Source organism: Hypanus sabinus, chromosome 13, assembly GCF_030144855.1.
Source record: "Hypanus sabinus isolate sHypSab1 chromosome 13, sHypSab1.hap1, whole genome shotgun sequence".
Lineage (NCBI taxonomy): Eukaryota > Metazoa > Chordata > Chondrichthyes > Myliobatiformes > Dasyatidae > Hypanus > Hypanus sabinus.
The window spans coordinates 4,726,380-4,744,787 of NC_082718.1; the positions used below are offsets into that span (position 1 = coordinate 4,726,380).

General features: G+C 42.5%; 1 protein-coding gene across 1 annotated transcript in view; it reads right to left on the bottom strand.

The window, feature by feature from the left end:
- snd1 (staphylococcal nuclease and tudor domain containing 1) overlaps window positions 1-18,408 on the bottom strand; it is a 990,315-nt gene that overhangs the window by 710,843 nt on the left and 261,064 nt on the right. Inside the window, exon 13 of the mRNA XM_059987006.1 lies at window positions 11,102-11,212. Coding sequence (XP_059842989.1) covers window positions 11,102-11,212 — 111 coding nt within the window. The remainder of the gene's footprint in view (window positions 1-11,101; window positions 11,213-18,408) is intronic.

Below are 18,408 nucleotides of genomic sequence, written 5' to 3' on the forward strand. Positions count from 1 at the left end.
ACACAAACTGCAGGGGGTCCAGTGAGGGGAGGCAGCAGGGTCTTGATGACCAGCCTCATGACCAACCTCCCAAAACACTTCATGATGATGGATGTGAGTCATTTTGGCAGGACACTGAAGACTTCTTCGACACGTGTACAATGGTGGCAGCCTTGAAGCCCGTTGGAACGGTGGCACTGCTCAGGGAGTTGTTGAAGATGTCAGTGAGAACATCTGCTAGCTAGTCTGCACATCCGCTGAGCACTCTACCAGGGATGTTGTCTGGTCCAGCAGCCTTCTGTGAATTGACCCTGCACAGGGTTCTTCTCACATCGGCCACGGTGAGACACAGCAGCTGGTCATTTGTAGGAGGGGTGGACTTCCTCGCTGCCACGTCATTTTCCACCTCAAAATAAGTGTAGAAGTTATTCAGCGCATCTGGGAGGGAGGCATCACCCGCACAGTCAGGTGATGTTGTCCTGTATGTAGTTGGTGATGTCCTGGATGCCCTCCACATGCGCTGTGTGTTGCCGCTGTCCTGGAAGTGGCTGTGGATTAGCTGGGTGCGTGTACACTTTGCCCCTCTGATGGCCTGGGACAGTTTGGCCCTTGCTGTTGTTAGGGCTGCCTTGTCGCCTGCTCCGAAGGCAGAGTCACGGATCCTCAGCAGCACATGCACCTCCACGGTCATCCATGGCCTCTGGTTAGCACATATAGTGATGGTCTTGGACAGAGTAACATCAAGGTAGAGGCTAAGGACAGCATCACCAGTGGCGTTAATAATAGGCATTAGGGTAAACCTGTCCTTCAATGCCTTGTGCCCCTTAGCCTGCTTTCCTTCTATCGAAATACATGCCTTGCTTGGCAATTCTTCCCAACAAATTGCAGTTTCGTCACAGTTAAACACTTGCTTATATGAATAACCACCTTCTGTAATTATTTTCTTCAGTTCTATTGGGAACTTTTCAGCAGCTTCAGTATCAGCCGAAGCACTCTCTCCAGTAAACGTTAATCTATGAAGCTGCCCTCGCCTCAGAAACCAATCAAACCACCCATGACTGCCTTTAAATTCCACTTTCGCAACACTTTCATCACCATTGTCCAGTGCCTTCTGTTTCAGCTTATTAAAATGACTGACTGATTTCTCCTTAAGTATAAGAGAATTTAACGGAACACCACGCTTCGTACACCCATCAATCCACTCATGCAATAGACTTTCCATTTTATCCGTTATTGGATGCTGACTAAGAGAGACCACTTTGCTACAAGCAAAACCAACAGTCACATCGGCAGCTTTCAAAATTCTTTCTCTCTGCGTGTAAATAGTGTGAATGGTGGACACAGGCAAATTCAACATGCAGACAACATCCTTACCTTACTTCGTTCACTATGATTGAAGCGCTTAATTATGTCTAGTTTTACACTAAGTGGAACACCCTTACGAGCTATTTTAGGCTTTTCCAATACAGGTACCTTAGAACTCATCTTGCTAACGGAAGCACAAAATAAATCGACATACAGTAAAGCACAGATGCTCACAAGCACGTGTATAAGCAATGGTGGTTAAATGCAGTTCTGGGGGAGAAGCTTGGCTGCTTTTATCGTGCGCTGCCTTTTTTCGTAACAGTGAAAAGACCTTCTGTTAGTGAAAACAGGTAACTAATGTAGGTCTTTCATAACAGCAAGGTGTCATAAAGCGAACGTTCGAAAAATAGGGGACACCTGTATCTCTGACTTGAGACCCTATTCCGTAACTGAATGAGGGGTGGAAGATACAGTACTACAAAACCTTTCAATTTCTTGGAGATACTATTTATCTATAAACACTTGCAACTCTTGAATTAGACTAAAGCACAACCCACAAACATCCATTTATCTATATCTTAGAAGATCTATTTTGCTGACATTGAGCAAGGTAGTGTAAAAAGAATCTTAAAAATGAGAAATTTTAGCCACTCTTGGGGCTTGTTTAGAAAATATTAATCTTCCAGTAACATTCCTTATTGATAAGCGTACGTCAGTGACATTTATCTTACCATTCTCCTTCACAGACTTTTAGCTGAGGTTGACAAGAGGAACAAATTGAGAAAGATTGCACTTGAGGATAGGGTGTGACCACATTTCTCTGCTGGCATAGTTACAAAGTGACAGATTTTAGATCAGCATCTCAGCACATTATAAGGAAATCAATTTCTGTTTCCTCACTGGGGTCAACTTATTGACTGGCTGAGTCTTGGTTTCATTTTAGATAATTGTTTATCCCATAACTTTGGTTTAAACATCAAAGCAAACAAATTCAATTTTCACAGCTGTATGTGACTTCTAGCCAGTATATATCAGAAGCATGGGACAGTAACAAAAATTTAATTTTGAAAATGTACACAGAAACCTCCATCCACATTTATTCATTCACCTTACTAATTTTAGTCTGGCTACATCCTACCAGAAACCACACTCAGCCTTTAAAAAACAAGTTACTTCCCCTCCAACAGCCATGGACAAGGATAGGAGCAGATGGCACAGTAAAGTATTTAATTGGGGGAACACTAACTATAGTGGAATTATGCAGGAACTCAGAAGAATAAATTCGGAACCAATATTCTCAGGGAACATTGCAGTAATATGTAGGTTGCTTAAGGAGAGCTTGTATGAGGTTCTGAATACCTTTGTCCCACTGAGACAGGGAAAGGATGGTAAGGCAAATGTTATGTATTCAGGCAACAATAAATATGAGTTCGGCAAGGGTTTCTTATAACAAACAACACGTTTATTAAACACAGAAAACAACCCCCCCAAAAGTAAATAAACACTAACGTAACCGGAAACAGCTGCTGAGCGGCAGCCCAAACAGTTCTTAAAACGATATTGCAAAAACAGTTCTTTAAAGTGGTATTGCCAAAAGTTCGATATGCTCACAGTCCATTTAAAAAAAGGAGAGACTTTATAAGACGATTCAAATTCTCTTTCACGTCGCTTGCTTCGATCCCCGACATCGAACTTCCCACAAAGAATTCACGAAACAGAACGGCTTAAAGGCACTGACCTTTCCTTCTTCACTACCTTCAATCCTTTCTGGTTAAACCCAGGGATTAACACGAAGATAGTCAACGAAATCCTTCCAAATAAGGATCAAACAAAGGTTGAAACCCGTTTCACCGTAGAAAGCGATTCTCCTCGATCTTAACACCCGAAATTCGATCTTCGCTCTCCACTGTCTCAAACTAGCAGAATCGTAAAGAACCTGCTGGCAATGACCTCTCAAACTTTAGGCATTAGATAAAAACTTCATCCTTCAACTAAACTGCGTCATCACTTAAAACACGCAGTGGCATGAAGTCAACTTGGCAAATCCAGGCACGAACTGCCCCTCCTCACAGGGTGGGGTCTACCTTTTATAACCTGTAAAAAAAACCCATCACATGATCTCTACTGGCAGGAAAATGACGTCACCACCATCACAAGACCATCACCTCAAGTCCAGTATAGCTTCAACCCAGTCACGTGACAAGGGCACCACCGTCATGTGACACGAGTACGTAACACAAAGAAACCATGATTGATAACAAAGGTGGAACATTTAGTAAAAAGGAAGAAGGAAGTAAGATCAGACAGGGCTCTTGAGAGTTACAGTTAGCCAGGAAGGAGCTTAAGAAAGCATACAGGCAACACATGATGGCCTTAAAACAAAAGTAGGGTTAAGTAAAACTCAAATACATCGTACAAGTATTTGAATCAGAATCAGGTTTATTATCACTGGCATGTGACATGAAATTCAATAACTTAGCAGCAGCAGTTTAATGTGATACATGATATATCAAAAAAAATAAAGTAAATCAATTACAGTACACGTATATTCAATAAATGTTAAAAAGTGCAAAAGAAACCCAGAAATGCTGTATAGTAAAAAAAAAGTAAGGTAGTGTCCAAGGGTTCAATGTACATTTAGGAATCAGATGGCAGAACGGAAGATGCTGTTCCTGAATCACGAGTGTGTGCCTTCAGGCTTCTGTACCTCCTACCTGACGGTACCAGTGAGAAAAGGGCAGTCCTTGGATGCTGGAGGTCCTTCATAATGGACGCTGCCTTTCTGAGACACTGTTCCTTGAAGATGTCCTGGGTACTTTGTAGACCCGTACCCAAGTTGGAGCTGACTAAAATAACAATCCTCTGCAGCTTCTTTCGGTCCTGTGCTGTAGCCCCCTATACCAGACAGTGCTGCAGCCTGTCAGAATGCTCTCCAGAGTACACCTATAGAAGTTTTTGAGTGTTTTTGTTGACACACCAAATCCCTTCAAACTCCTAATGAAGTATAGCCACTGTGTGACTTCTTTATAACTACATTGATATTTTGGGACCAGGTTAGATCCTCAAAGATCTTGACACCCAGGAACTTGAAACTGCTCACTCTCTCCACCTCTGATCCCTCTATGAGTGTTCCTGCGTCTTAACTTTTTGGAAGTTCACAATCAGATATGTCATCTTAGTGACGCTGAGTGCCAGGTTGTTCCTGCGGCACCACTGCACTAGTTAGCATATTTCACTCCTGTACACCCTCTCGTCACCAACTGAGATTCTACCAACAATGATTGTATCGTCAGCAAACTTATAGATGGTATTTGAGCTATGCCTAGCCACACAGTCATTGGCATATATAGAGCAGTGGGCTCCACTATTCTCTATACATTAACTTTCATAGCTATACTATTCCGTCTCCCACTTTCAATATATGGTGAAATTTCAAGGGGATAAACCAGGTCTCATTAAAATAAGCCAACCATTGAAAGTTCTGTCCAGTAGTGAATTGCAACATAAATGGCCTGGGTCCAGACATGAACAACTGGGAAGACAGACAGTGAAGAGATAGAAATGCTCAAGGTCAATTACTGAAAAGGACCAAAATGAAAAGTTAAAGCTCCATCTTAAATGTGTTTAATTTAGATTTTCAGCACCGACAGAATTACTTGTGTTTTTAAAATTTTGATTGGACAGTTTGACAGTTCATCAAAAGACTGCATTTTCTCGCCTATTACTAGTGATTCTCCAACACCCTACAAGTACTCTCCCCTCCAGACCTCTTCAGGTCAAGGTATGACTTACAGAAGACTATCATAAGTGCATGTAGCGGTGGCAGGGGTTGCATGCCATTACTTCTCATGAAGCATCTTTCAAGAGAGTGAACCCTCGAAAGGCATCAGGCCTTGATGGTGTACTTGGCAGGGTGATGGGGTTGTTCATGTTTTGGTCACTAGTCATAGCAAAATGAGTTATAGCAAAATGCTGGTGAATTGTGTTTAGAAAGAACATATGGTGTTTAATCCAGATAAATGTACAGTAATGCGTTTTTTGAACCACTGATAGGATGGAACATACAGTAGATCATGTATGAGAGAGCCCAAGGAGGTACTGGGGTAGAGGGGAACTTTGATATATTAATCCAATGATCTTAAACACAGCAGCAAAGACAGATCACATGAAAAAAATAAAGAAGGCATATGGGATACTGACCTTCATTAGTTTGGCATTGAATGTAAAAGCAGGGAGATTATGTTCCAATTTTATAAGAATAAAGTGTCAGATCTCAGCAGGTTATTGCATGCATTTCTGGTCACCAGCACTCTTGGAAAGATGAGATTGCACTGGGGAAAGTGCAGAGGAGATACAAGAAGTTTCCCTTGGATGCTGTAGTTTGGTTAGAAATGATTGGAGAAGAAGTTAAGATCACACACAATTGAAGGATATAAAACTATAAGTACCGATAGGGTATGAAATTTCCATGCACAAACTTTTCCCCATATCAGAGATAGGGAAAACAAGAGGATATAGATTTAAGGTAAGATGTCATAAACTTAGAAAATATCTGCGGGAAACCTTGTTCATGCAGAGTGTGGCAAGTAGGTAAAACACACCGCTCATCAGAGAGATCAGTGCAGAGCCACTGACCTGACTAAAGGCAGGACAAGCACTTAAATCAACTTGGGATGCAAGACTCTGCACCAAGTGCTCAGAAATGGGATCAATACACACCGATTGTCGTAAACGTGTCAGGGGCCAAGTAGCCTGATTCTGAGCAACATGACTCAGGGACTCCAAAACTCTATTTACTAGACCAAAATGTAATTACATCTTAAAAATAGCTAATGAAAAATTACATTCAGAAAATATATTTGCACCGGTAGCCAGTTGCCAAATATTGAAAACAGTCAGGATAAAAGCATCATTTTCAGGTTGGCAAGCTGCAACTGGTGAAGTGCCAGACCCTCATCTAATTACACTATATTAATGGCTTAAATAAAGGACATAAATATACTACCACCAAATTTGCTGACAGAAAATCACGATGTGAGACAGCCAAAAATAGCTGTAAACAAGTTAAGTGACTGGGTTCAGTGCATTTTCTTCCATGTCTGGACACAAAGAGCTGCAGTTTGCACCAGAATTGCAAAGTTTAGCATTTTATATGGGTGTAACACCCTAGTTAAGATTTTTACTGCAATGCTGTAGATAGTTCATTTTAGCAGTTCTGTAAGAGCAGTCTGTTCTGCTTTTACCCTGTTTGGGTCTGAGATAAAGATAAGGGGCTATATTCTTCAATTTAGGGACATTGTGTCAGCCAAGCAGGATGGTGGAACTGGGAGAAAGTTCCAGAGAATATTGGATGGAGATTTTTTTTGTGAAGGACATGTATGGGCTGAGGTCTTTTTGGCAGGAGCTGGGAAAAGACAGTGGGAAAGATGGCTTAGGATGCCATACCTGTTACATGACGTGCTTTGTGCAGATGAATGGCTTCCAGGAGGAAGGAGCAATACTCCCATGGAGGAGCCTGTTTGTTCAAGATGGATTTCAAGCAATGTTTGGAAAGTGGTGTGTGCTTTCATGCAGACTGTGGGTCCAGCACTTCCAAGATGAGTTCCAACTTATGTGAACACTTGGATTAACGATAATGGGCCCTTTTTGTTTTTAAAAACATATATAACATACAGCATAATACAGGCCCTTCAGCCCACAAAGCTGTGCCCAACATGTCCCTACTTGAGAACTACTTAGGCTTTACCCATACTTCTCTATTTTTTAAGATCCATGTAGCCGTCCAGGAGTCTCTTAAAAGACCCTATTGATTCTGCCTCCACCGCCGCCAGCAGCCCATTCCACGCACTCACCACTCCCTGCATAAAAAAACTTACCCGACATCTCCTCTGTACAGGCAGTCCCTGGGTTACAAACAAGTTCCATTCCTGAGTTTGTCTTTAAGTCAGATTTGTACGTGTCGGAACAAGTACATCCGGTATTATTTAGCATCAGTTAGTCAAATGTTTGTCTTACTATATAGCATATACTTTACCTTTCTATGCATATAAAACATTTAAGAAACATATGCATTCCAACAATTAAACTACTGCGTTGCTTAGTAATAATTGTAGCTCTCATCGGGGCAGGGCCTTTCACATGCTCCATTATTCTCACTTTATCATTTATCCTTTAAAATTGTTCCGATCATTGACCGACTGTAGCCTAGTGCTTTTCCAATGACCGATGACGTTTCAACTCTTTCCAAACGCTTTATTATTTCCACTTTATTTTCAATTGTGATCACTTCCTGTCAACGTAACAGAAACACTACAGGCAGCAGGTCCAGAGCTCCACCAGGTCCAGAGCTCCACCGGGTCCTAAGGACCACCGCAATGAATTACCTGGGTCCTAAAGTCCACCGCAATGAGACAGGTTAAATGGGACAAGTGGGGGCTGTGCTGGATTTGGGTATTTGATCCTCCACAATATTCCGCATGGGCAGTTTTTTTTTACGAGGTCAAGTTGCGAGCTCGATATCAACCCGGCACGAATGGAGAGGGTGCTCAGGGGCGGTCTGTCACTGGATTGAACTCAGGAACCTCCATTCTCGAGCCCAGCACTGATCACACTGCGCCACCAGCTGACCGGGGAGGGAGGGTGCACTCTGAACACAGTGTCAACAGCAACGACTTAAAATGGCAGACAGCGTCACGATCTGACTTAAAATGGCAGATTTCTTTGTTTCTTTTTCCTACTAACAGTTCGATAAAGGTAAAGTTAGTAAATATACTTTCTTTATAATTGTATGCAACGTACGATCAGTTTTTTTTTGCCCATGACTAATTGCATGGCAACAATATTCACACAGATCAGTGTTTGGCTGTTCGAGACATCAACTTCCTGGTTTTGGTGGGATGCAAATCACACCGACCCTAGACATCCAGCACTACCCTGATTTTCCCAATCTACATGCATATACAAGTCCCTCACGACTATTGTAACGTTGCCCTTTTGTTTTTACATACCTTTTTTATACCCCTTTGTAATTTGTATCATCAGCAAATTTATAGATGGTATTTGAGCTATGCCTAGCCACACAGTCATGTGTATGTAGAGAGTAGAGCAGTGGGATAAGCACACACCCCTGAGGTGCACCAGTGTTGATTGTCAGTGAGGAAGATATGTTATCACCAATCCACACAGATTGTGGTCTTCTGGTTAGGAAGTCGAGGATCCAGTTGCAGAGGGGAGTACAGAGGCCCAGGTTCTGCAACTTCTCAATCAGGATTGTGGGAATGATGGTATTAAATGCTGAGCTATAGTCTCTGAACAGTATCCTGACCTAAGTCCCACAGAGGCCAGAATGGATAAAACCCAGGTTAGCACAGTAAACGAGAGAAGAGATTACTGAAGCATTGACAATGATCTTTCTATCCACCCTGCCCACAAAAGTGGCACCAGAAGACTGGAGGATGGAAAATGTGCCATTTGTTCAAGAAACTTAATAGAGAATTAGAGTGCAAACAAGAGGAAATCTACGGATGCTGGAAATTCAAGCAACACACACAAAATGCTGGTGGAACGCAGAAGTTCAAGCAACACACCCCTCCCATGATCCTTCCCCTTCTCCAGCTCTGTATCCCTTTTGCCAATCACCTTTCCAGCTCTTAGCTTCACCTCACCCCCTCCTGTCTTCTCCTCTCATTTCAAATTTCCCCCTCCCCTTCCTACTTTCAAATCTCTTACTATCTTTTTGTTCAGTTAGTCCTGACGAAGGGTCTCGGCCTGAAACGTCGACAGTGTTTCTTCCTATAGATGCTGCCTGGCCTGCTGCATTCCACCAGCATTTTGAGGGAAGTAGAGATTAGTGTGCCTTATTTCAATAGTGAGCAAACTTAGAAATAGGATTTACAAGCATTTGGGGAAGCATTAGGAATAATCAGCATAACTGCAAGGGGTAGGTCAAGTCTTTTTGAGCAGGTGGCAAAACAAACTGATTAAGGTAGAGCAGTAGATGTGCAGTTTTTGGATTTTACTAAGGTCTTTGACAAATTTCCCCATGGTAGGCTAATCCAGAAAATTTGGAAAGTTGACTTCTTGGATTCGGAATTAGTTTTCCCACAGAAGGCAGCAAGTGGTAGCAGGTGGAACATATTCTGCCTGGTGGTCAGTGGCTCATGGTATTCTGCAGTGACTTGTTCTGGTTCCCCACCCATTATTTTTTAATATAACTGATTCAATGAAGAAGTGGAAAAGTGGGTTAGTAATTTGCAGATGACACAAAGATTGGTGGTGATGTGGAGCATGTAGAACGCTGTCATAGGACACAACAGGATATAGACAGAATGCAGAATTGTGCAGAGAAGTGGTAAGCGGAAATCAATTATGCGAGGCATAGATAGAGTGGGCCGCTAGCACCTTTTTACCCAGAATGGCAATGGCCAACATCACAGGACATCCATTTAAGGTGAATGGAAGGAAGTTGGAAAGGTTTCTTTACACAGAGAATGATAGGTGCCTGAAACCCATTGTTGGGGGTCGTAGCAGAGGTTAAAATTAGATGTGTCTGAGACACTCTCAGACAAGCACATGGATATAAGAAGAATGGAGGGTTATAGGAGGGAAGGAAGAGTTAGAATGATCATGTGGTATGTTTATACAGGCCAGCTCAAGTCAAAATCATGGGCTAAAGGGCCCTGATTGTGCTCTATTGTTCTATATTATCAAATAAATGGAAGTATTTTAAAAGTACAAATAGAACTAACTTTGGTTATCACATTTGGGATGTGTCATTTTACTTTCAAGGAAGTTTGCACAGACCAGAACAGTGTAGGAAGAGGTAATGTGACTATGTGAAAGATAAACTGCTGCTCATGAACTCTTCAGGAGTTAGAAGATAGAAAATCCACAGCACATGTTAGGCCCGTCGGTTCACACTGTTGTGCCGACCATGTATCTTACTCCAGAGGCTGTCTAAAATTTCCCTACTGCTTAGCCCTCTATTTTTCTGAGCTCTGTGTACCTATCTAAGGGTCTGGTCTCTTAAAAGACCCTACTGTATCTGCCTCTAACACCTTCACTGGCATGCACCCACTACTCTATGTTCTAGTCTTCTTATTTACAGCTTCCTCTCCCAAATGACAGCAGCCACCAATCTTTGCCCCCACAGTATTAAATAATACTTAAAACATTTTAGGATCAATACAAAATATGTTGAAACAAAATAATTAGGTACATTATTCACTTTCTCATACCCTGATATGATGTAATCACTTTACCAAGGTCTCATTATTACTACTTCAAACATTTCTCTTCACTCTACAATTAGCACCTGAGCTTTCTTCCTTATTAAATTGCTAAATTCCCAAATTCCTTCCTAAAATCTCCCCACTTACCTGTAGATGCAACACTTGGATCAAACATTTAGTCACTGGTCCCATTGCCCCCTTCAGTGTCAATTGTTTGATTACTAACTGACAACCTTCACTACATCGTTTCAAACCCAGACATTGTTCCTTTCAATACTTCATTAATGAAAGACAGGGGAGTGAACAGACAGTTAAAAATCAGATTATTCTTGAGAGCTGCTTCAATCTCTGTGGACAAATCTTTACAACTTTGAAGTCTATATACATAATTAATGAATCACATTATTGAGCAGAGAGAAGATAAAAAAACTACAACCTCTTCAAATGCATTATTTCAATGAGTACTCTAACATTAAGTTATTTAAATATCAGTTACATTTTTTAAATGAAAGTTACATTTTTATATCATTAGTTCCCATATAAAAAAAGTTCATACTTTTTTTGCAAAATTCCAGTAGTCATTTTACCTGGCCTCTGCAGCAAGTAGTTCATCATAGTGAGAAGAACGTTGATCATCATCTTGTCGATAACGGATAACTGTGGCAAGGCCTTTACTCACTAGGGCTTCCGCAATGTTACTGAAAAAGGACAGAAACATTTACTCATAAATCATACATATATGAGGGATGAAACACAAGTACAAGAAAAATATCATGGACCTAATTATTCCAAAGTTAATTTTGCAGTGATTTTCTTTCTCTAAAGCCAATTTTCTCAACTTAAAGGTTGCAGTTTCAGTCACAGCTCCTACAGTTAAGCATTTATCTGTGCTGGCTTTCTTAAATTCTTAATTTATCTATATATATTACAGGATATAGATACAAATAATGATTTAAGCTATGGATAGTATTGACACTTGAACAAATTAAGCAAAGGATTTCCAGATATATATGATAAACACAACATCTGCAGAAATTTTTTTCAAGATTGAGAATCTGGACATTAATTTAAACTGTTAAAGGGAGCCACAGTGATACAGTGTCAGTGTCCGAGACTGATTAGTTCAGCCCTGATCTTGTGCATTGTCTCTGATGGTCCAAAAGATTCATCAGTTATTTCAAGACTAAAAAGGTGACTAGCGAGAAACTAGATCTTTTCAAAGACCATCTGGGCTGTCTATGTGTGGAATTGCAGGAGATGGTCAGGATCTTTAATGTCTATTTCTCTTCAGTGTTTACTGAATATCATACAGTGTCAAGAAAAAGTTTGTGAACCCTTTGTAAATCAAATGCTAAAGCGTCAGGACAGCATTCAGAATGACCATAGTTCACTTTTTTTGCAGAGTAAATGAGGAACATTATCTTAGAAATGTGTAATCAATGACTGCTAAGACAGACCAGATTTGCAGATTCATTGAAGATGAATGCCATTTCTTTTAACACAGTGGATTTTCAGATTTCTGGCCTTTAATCCATATCTTTATATTTACACCCAGACACATTTTATCATTTACATACACAAAATATTACAGAAGCATTTTTGCAAAAATATAAAGTACAAAATTTTTTTAATACATTGTAATGCATGTGGGCTTTATAGCATTCTGCAAAGGGTCCTCTATTGGTCTGTACTTATTTAGCATCCTTCCATTTACAGGGTGAACACCCCTTATCCAAAAATCCAAACTCCTATAACCACCAAAATCCAAAACTTTTTTTGAGTGCTGACATGATAAATGGAAAATTTAACAAGGCACAAACAGAAAATTCCACAAGGCACTGGGAAGGTTCCCAAGTGATGCACAGGTCTCTGTGCACCACAGACAGTTTTGTGAAGTGACCTCACACAAGCTGTGTGGGGTTCTGCTGGCACCTGTTTCTGTTCAGTAGCCATCATAGACAGACCATGCGTGACTCACAGTGATTACCATGTGCTTTGCACTTATTCTTTGCTCTGTGCTTTGAAGATCTTGTCGAAAATGTCAAAAAAAAAGCCTGCAGTTACCCATGGGTAATAGTGAAAAAGAAAACAAGGAAGCATTTATGGTTATCTATAACAGAGAAATTCAAGTTGTTGAAAAACTTGACAACGATGTAAGTGACAAGCATCTGACAGTATTGGAATACAAAAGCCCAAATGTACATATCACTCGACTGAAGGACAGCTTCTCTCTCACTATTTCAATGCTATTGAACCATCCACTAGTTCAAGGTAGACTCTTGACATCACAATCTACCTCATTATGGCCTCGAATCTTACTGTGTACCTTCTCTGCACACACTGAAACTCTTACACTTTATTTTGCATTCTCTAAGCACAAGAGATTCTGCAGATGCTGGAAGCTTGCTCTTGAACTAGAAGTGATCGTCAGAGCTCAAGAAGAAGAGGATTCACAGGCTTATTCAGCTGAAGGAGCTGAAGACAGTCGGTCAGCTAGTGCACTACAAAAGAAGTTCCGTCTAGCGAAGTGACTATCGTCGTAGAAGCCATCGTCGGAGTGGACTGAGTCAGAGTGGGACGGTTTTGGCTCAACATGCTTTGGCAAGCGTAGGTTCTGGTAAGTTGTTGCTGTTGTTTTTTTTCCCTCATTCGATTTCTTTTTTTTAACTATTAAGTTTAGAGAGAATGCCAGACAGGATGTTGGAATGCTCCTCTTGAAAGATGTGGGAAGTCAGGGACCTCCGGTGTCCCTGACAATGACACCTGCAAGAAGTGCATCCAGCTGCAGCTCCTAACAAACTGCATTAGGGAACTGGAGCAGGAGCTGGGTGACCTCCGGATCATTCGGGAGAATGAGAAGTTTATAGATGGTAGTTTCAGGGAGGTAGCTACACTAAAAGAGCAGGGCACAGGTAACTGGGTTACTGTCAGGTGAGGGAAGGGGAAAGGGCAGGCAGAGCAGGGTTCCCCTATGGCCACTCCCCTCAACAAGTATACCGATTTGGATACTGTCAGGGGGGGATGATTTACCTGGGACAAGTTGTGGCAGCCGGATCTCTGGCACTGAGTCTGGTTCTGCAGCGCAGAAGGGAGGGTGGAAGAAGAGGAAAGCTGTAGTGATAGGGGACTCGATAGTTAGAGGTACACAGAGGAGGTTCTGTGGTCGTGACAGAGACTCTCGGATGGTTTGCTGCCTCCCTGGTGCCAGGGTCAGGGATGTCTCTGATCACATGCACAACGTTCTGAAGTGGGAGGGTGAGCAGCCAGATGTCATGGTACACATCAGTACCAATGACTTGGGAAGAAAGAGTGAGGAGGTCCTGAAGAATGTGTATAGAGAGCTTGGTAGAAAGGTAAAAAGCAGGACCTCAAGGGCAGTTATCTCAGGAATGCTACCTGTGCCACATGCCAGTGAGGGTAAGTGTAGAATGCTCTGAAGGATGAAAACGTGGCTGAGTAACTAGTGTAGGGGGCAGGGTTTCAGATATTTGGATCAGGGTGTACCTCGTATGGGCCCCAGCTATGCCTGCCTCTTCGTGGGTTATGTGGAAGAGTCTATGCTCCAAACCTATACTGGTACTGCTCCCCAACTTTTCCTTTGCTACATTGACGACTACATTGGTGCTACTTCCTCCACCTATGCTGAGGCCGTCAATTTCATCGACTTTGCCTCTAACTTTCACCCAGCCCTCAAATTCACTTGGTCCATCTCGGACACTTCTCCCCCTTTTCTCAATCTCTCAGTCTCCATCTCTGGAGACAGACTGTCCACTGACATCTTCTATGAACCAAATGTTATTCCCTATTCCCAGCTCCTCCACCTCCGCCACAGCTGCTCCCAGGAGGAGGCTTTCCATTCCAGAACACCTCAAATGTCCACTTTTTTTAAGAATTGTGGTTTTCCTTCTGCCGTCATCAATGATGCCCATCACCCGCATCTCCTCCATTTCCCGCACTTCGGCCCTCACCCCATCCTCCCGTTACCACAACAGGGACCATGTTCCCCTTGTCCTCACCTACCACCCCACTAGCCTCCAGATCCGGCATATTATCCTCCACAACTTCCGCCACCTTCAACAGGACCCCACCACTAAGCACTTCTTTCCCTCCCTACCTCTCTCTGCTTTTCGCAGGAATCGTTCCCTCCACAACTGCCTGGTCCACACATCCCTCCCCACATATCTCCCACCTGGTACTTATTCCTGCAAGCGTAAGTGCTACACCTGTTCCTACACCTCCTCTCTTACCACCATTCAGGGCCCCAAACAGTCCTTCCAGGTGAGGCAATACTTCACTTGTGAGTCTGTTGGGGTCATCTATTGCATCCGGTGCTCCTGGTGCGCCCTCCTCTACATCGGTCAGACCCGACGCAGATTGGGGGACCACTCCGTCAAGCACCTCCACTCCATCCACCACAACAGACAGGATCTCCCGGTTGCCACCCACTTCAACTCTGCTTCACATTCCCATTCCGATATGTCCATACATGGCCTCCTCTACAGCCATGATGAGGCCAAACTCAGGTTGGAGATGCAACACCTCATATACTGTCCGGGTAGTCTCCAGCCCCTTTGTATGAACATCAAATTCTCCAACTTCCAGTAATTCCCTCCCTCTCCCTTCTCCCATCCCACCTTCACTCTGTCTCCTCTTCTAGCTGCCTATCACCTCTCTCATGATTCTGACTTCTTCTACTACCCATAGTGCTTTCCCCTTGGATTCCTTCTTCACCCCTCGGATTCCTTCTTCACCCCTCCTGCCTATCCCCTCCCTGCTTCCCCTCTCCCACCCCTTGATCTTTCCTCTGATTGGTTTTCACCTGCATCTTCCCCCTCCCCCGACCTTCTTTATAGGACCCCTGCCCCCTCCCTCTTCAGTCCTGACGAAGGGTCTCGTCCCGAAACATTGACTGCTTGTTTCCATGGATGCTGCCCGACCTGCTGAGTTTATCCAGCTTGTTTGTATGTGTTGATTACACCTGAACTACAGGGGGAGCAATATCCTTGCAGGGAGATTTGCTAGTGCTATTGAGGAAGGTTTAAACTAGACTTGCAGGGGAATGGGAACCAGAGTGCCAGAGCAGATAATGGAGTGGGGATGAAAATAAATAATGTTAAAAGTTCATGCAAAGCCAGAAATAGAAGGGTTGTGTGTGATGGTAATAATCTTCTGAGGTGAGTCTATTTCAATGCGAGGAGTATTGTGGGGAAGGCAGACGAGTTGAGGGTGTGGATTGACACATGGAATTATGACATTGTAGCCATTAGTGCAACTCGGCTACAGGAGGGGCAGGACTGGCTGCTTAATGTTCCCGGGTTCCGATGTTTCAAATGTGATAGAGGCAGAGGGATGAAGGGTGGGGTGGGGAGGTGGCAATGCTATTCAGGGAAAATGTTACAGCAGTGCTCAGGCAGGTTCGATTAGAGGGCTTGTCTACCGTGGCCATATGGGTGGAGCTGAAAAACAGGGAAGGTTTGACCACATTAATGAGGTTGCATTATAGGCCACCCAATAGTCAGCGAGAACTGGAGGAGCAAATCTGTAGAGAGATAGCAGACAACTGCAGTAAACATAAAGTTGTGATAGTAGGGGATTTTAATTTCCCACATATTGACTGGGACTCCCATACTGTTAAAAGGTCTAGATGGGTTAGAGTTTGTAAAATGTGTTCCGGAAAGTTTTCTAAATCAATATATAGAGGTACCAACTACAGAGGATGGAATATTAGATCTCCTATTAGGAAACGAGTTAGGACTAGTGACGCAAGTGTGTGCAGGGGAACACTTTGGTTCGAGTGATTATAACACCATTAGTTTCAACTTGGTCATGGATAAAGATAGATCTGGTCCTTAGGTTGAGGACCTAAACTGGAGAAAGGCCAAATTTAAAGAAATGAGAAAGGATCCAAAAAGCGTGGATTGGGACAGATTGTTCTCTGGCAAGGATGTGATTGGTAAGTGGGAGGCCTTCAAAGGAGAAATTTTGAGAGTGCAGAGTTTGTATGTTCCTGTCAGGATTAAAGGCAAAGTGAGTAACAATAAGGAACCTTGGTTCTCAAGGGATATTGGAACTCTGACAAAGAAAAGAGAGATGTGATGAAGGAGCAAATAAGGTGCTTGAGAAGTATAAGAAGTGCAAGAAAATACTTAAGAAAGAAATCAGGAAGGCTAAAAGAAGATGTGAGCTTGCTTTGGCAGTCAGGGTGAAGGATAATCCTAAGAGCTTCTACAGATATATTAAGAGCAAGAGGATAGTAAGGGATAAAATTGGTCCTCTTGAAGATCGGTGTAGTTGGTTATGTATGGAACCAAAAGAAATGGGGGAAATCTTAAATGGGTTTTTTGTGTCTGTATTTACTAAGGAAACAGGCAAGGAGTCTATGGAAATAAGGCAAACAAGTAGTGAGGTAATGGAACCTATACAGATTAAAGAGGAGGAGGCGCTTGATGTTTTGAGGCAAATCAGAGTAGATAAGTCCCCAGGACCTGACAGGGTATTCCCTCGGACATTGAAGGAGACTAGTGTTGAAATGTCAGGGGCCCCGGCAGATATATTTAAAATGTCAGTATCCATGGGTGAATTGCTGGAGGATTAGAGGACAGCTCATGTGATTATGTTGTTTAAAAAGGCTCAAAAAGTAATCCTGGAAATTATAGGCCAGTAAGTTTGACATCAGTAGTAGGTAAATTATTGGAAGAAATACTAAGAGATAGAATCTACAAGTATTTAGATAGACAGGGACTTATTAGGGAGAGTCAACATGACTTTGTGCATGGTAGGTCATGTTTAACAAATCTATTAGAGTTTTTCAAGGAGGTTACCTGGAAAGTGGATGAAGGGCAGGCAGTGGATGTTGTCTACATGGACTTCAGTAAGGCCTTTGACAAGGTCCTGCATGGCAGGTTAGTTAGGAAGATTCAGTTGCGTTGCTAGGTATACATGGGGAGGTAGTAAATTGGATTAGACATTGGCTCAATGGGAGAAGGCAGGGAGTGGTAGTGGAGGATTGCTTCTCTGAGTGGAGGCCTGTGACTAATGGTGTGCCACAGGGACCAGGGCTGGGTCCATTGTTATTTGTCATCTAGATCAATGACCTGGATGATAATGTGGTAAATTGGATCAGCAAATTTGCTGATGATACAAAGATTGGAGGTGTAGTGGACATTGAGGAGGGTTTTCAAAGCTTGCAGAAGGATTTGGACCAGCTGGAAAAATAAGCTGACAAATGGCAGATGGAGTTTAATGCAGACAAGTGTGAGGTATTGCACTTTGGAAGGACAAACCAAGGTAGAACATACAAGGTAAAAGGTAGGACACTGAGGAGTGCAGTAGAACAGAGGGATCTGGGAATACAGATACATAATTCCCTAAAAGTGGTGTCACAGGTAGATAGGATAGTAAAGAGAGCTTTTGGCACATTGGCCTTTATAAATCAAAGTATTAAGTATAAGAGTTGGAATGTTATGGTGAGGTTGTTTAAGACATTGGTGAGGCCGAATTTGGAGTACTGTGTGCAGTTTTGGTCACCGAATTACAGGAAGGATATTAATAAGGTTGAAAGAGTGCAGAGGTTTACAAGGATGTTCCTGGGACTTGAGAAACCCAGTTACAGAGAAAGGTTGAATAGGTTAGGACTTTATTCCCTGGAGCGTAGAAGTGTGAGGGGAGATTTGATAGAGGTGTATAAAATTATGATGGGTATAGATAGAGTGAATGCAAGCAGGCTTTTTTCCACTGAGGCTAGGGGAGAAAAAAAAACCAGAGGACATGGGTTAAAGGTGAAAAGGGAGAAGTTTAAAGGGAACATTAGGGGGAGCTTCTTCACACAGAAAGTAGTGGGAGTGTGGAATGAACTGCCAGATGAAGTGGTGAATGCAGGCTCACTTTTAACATT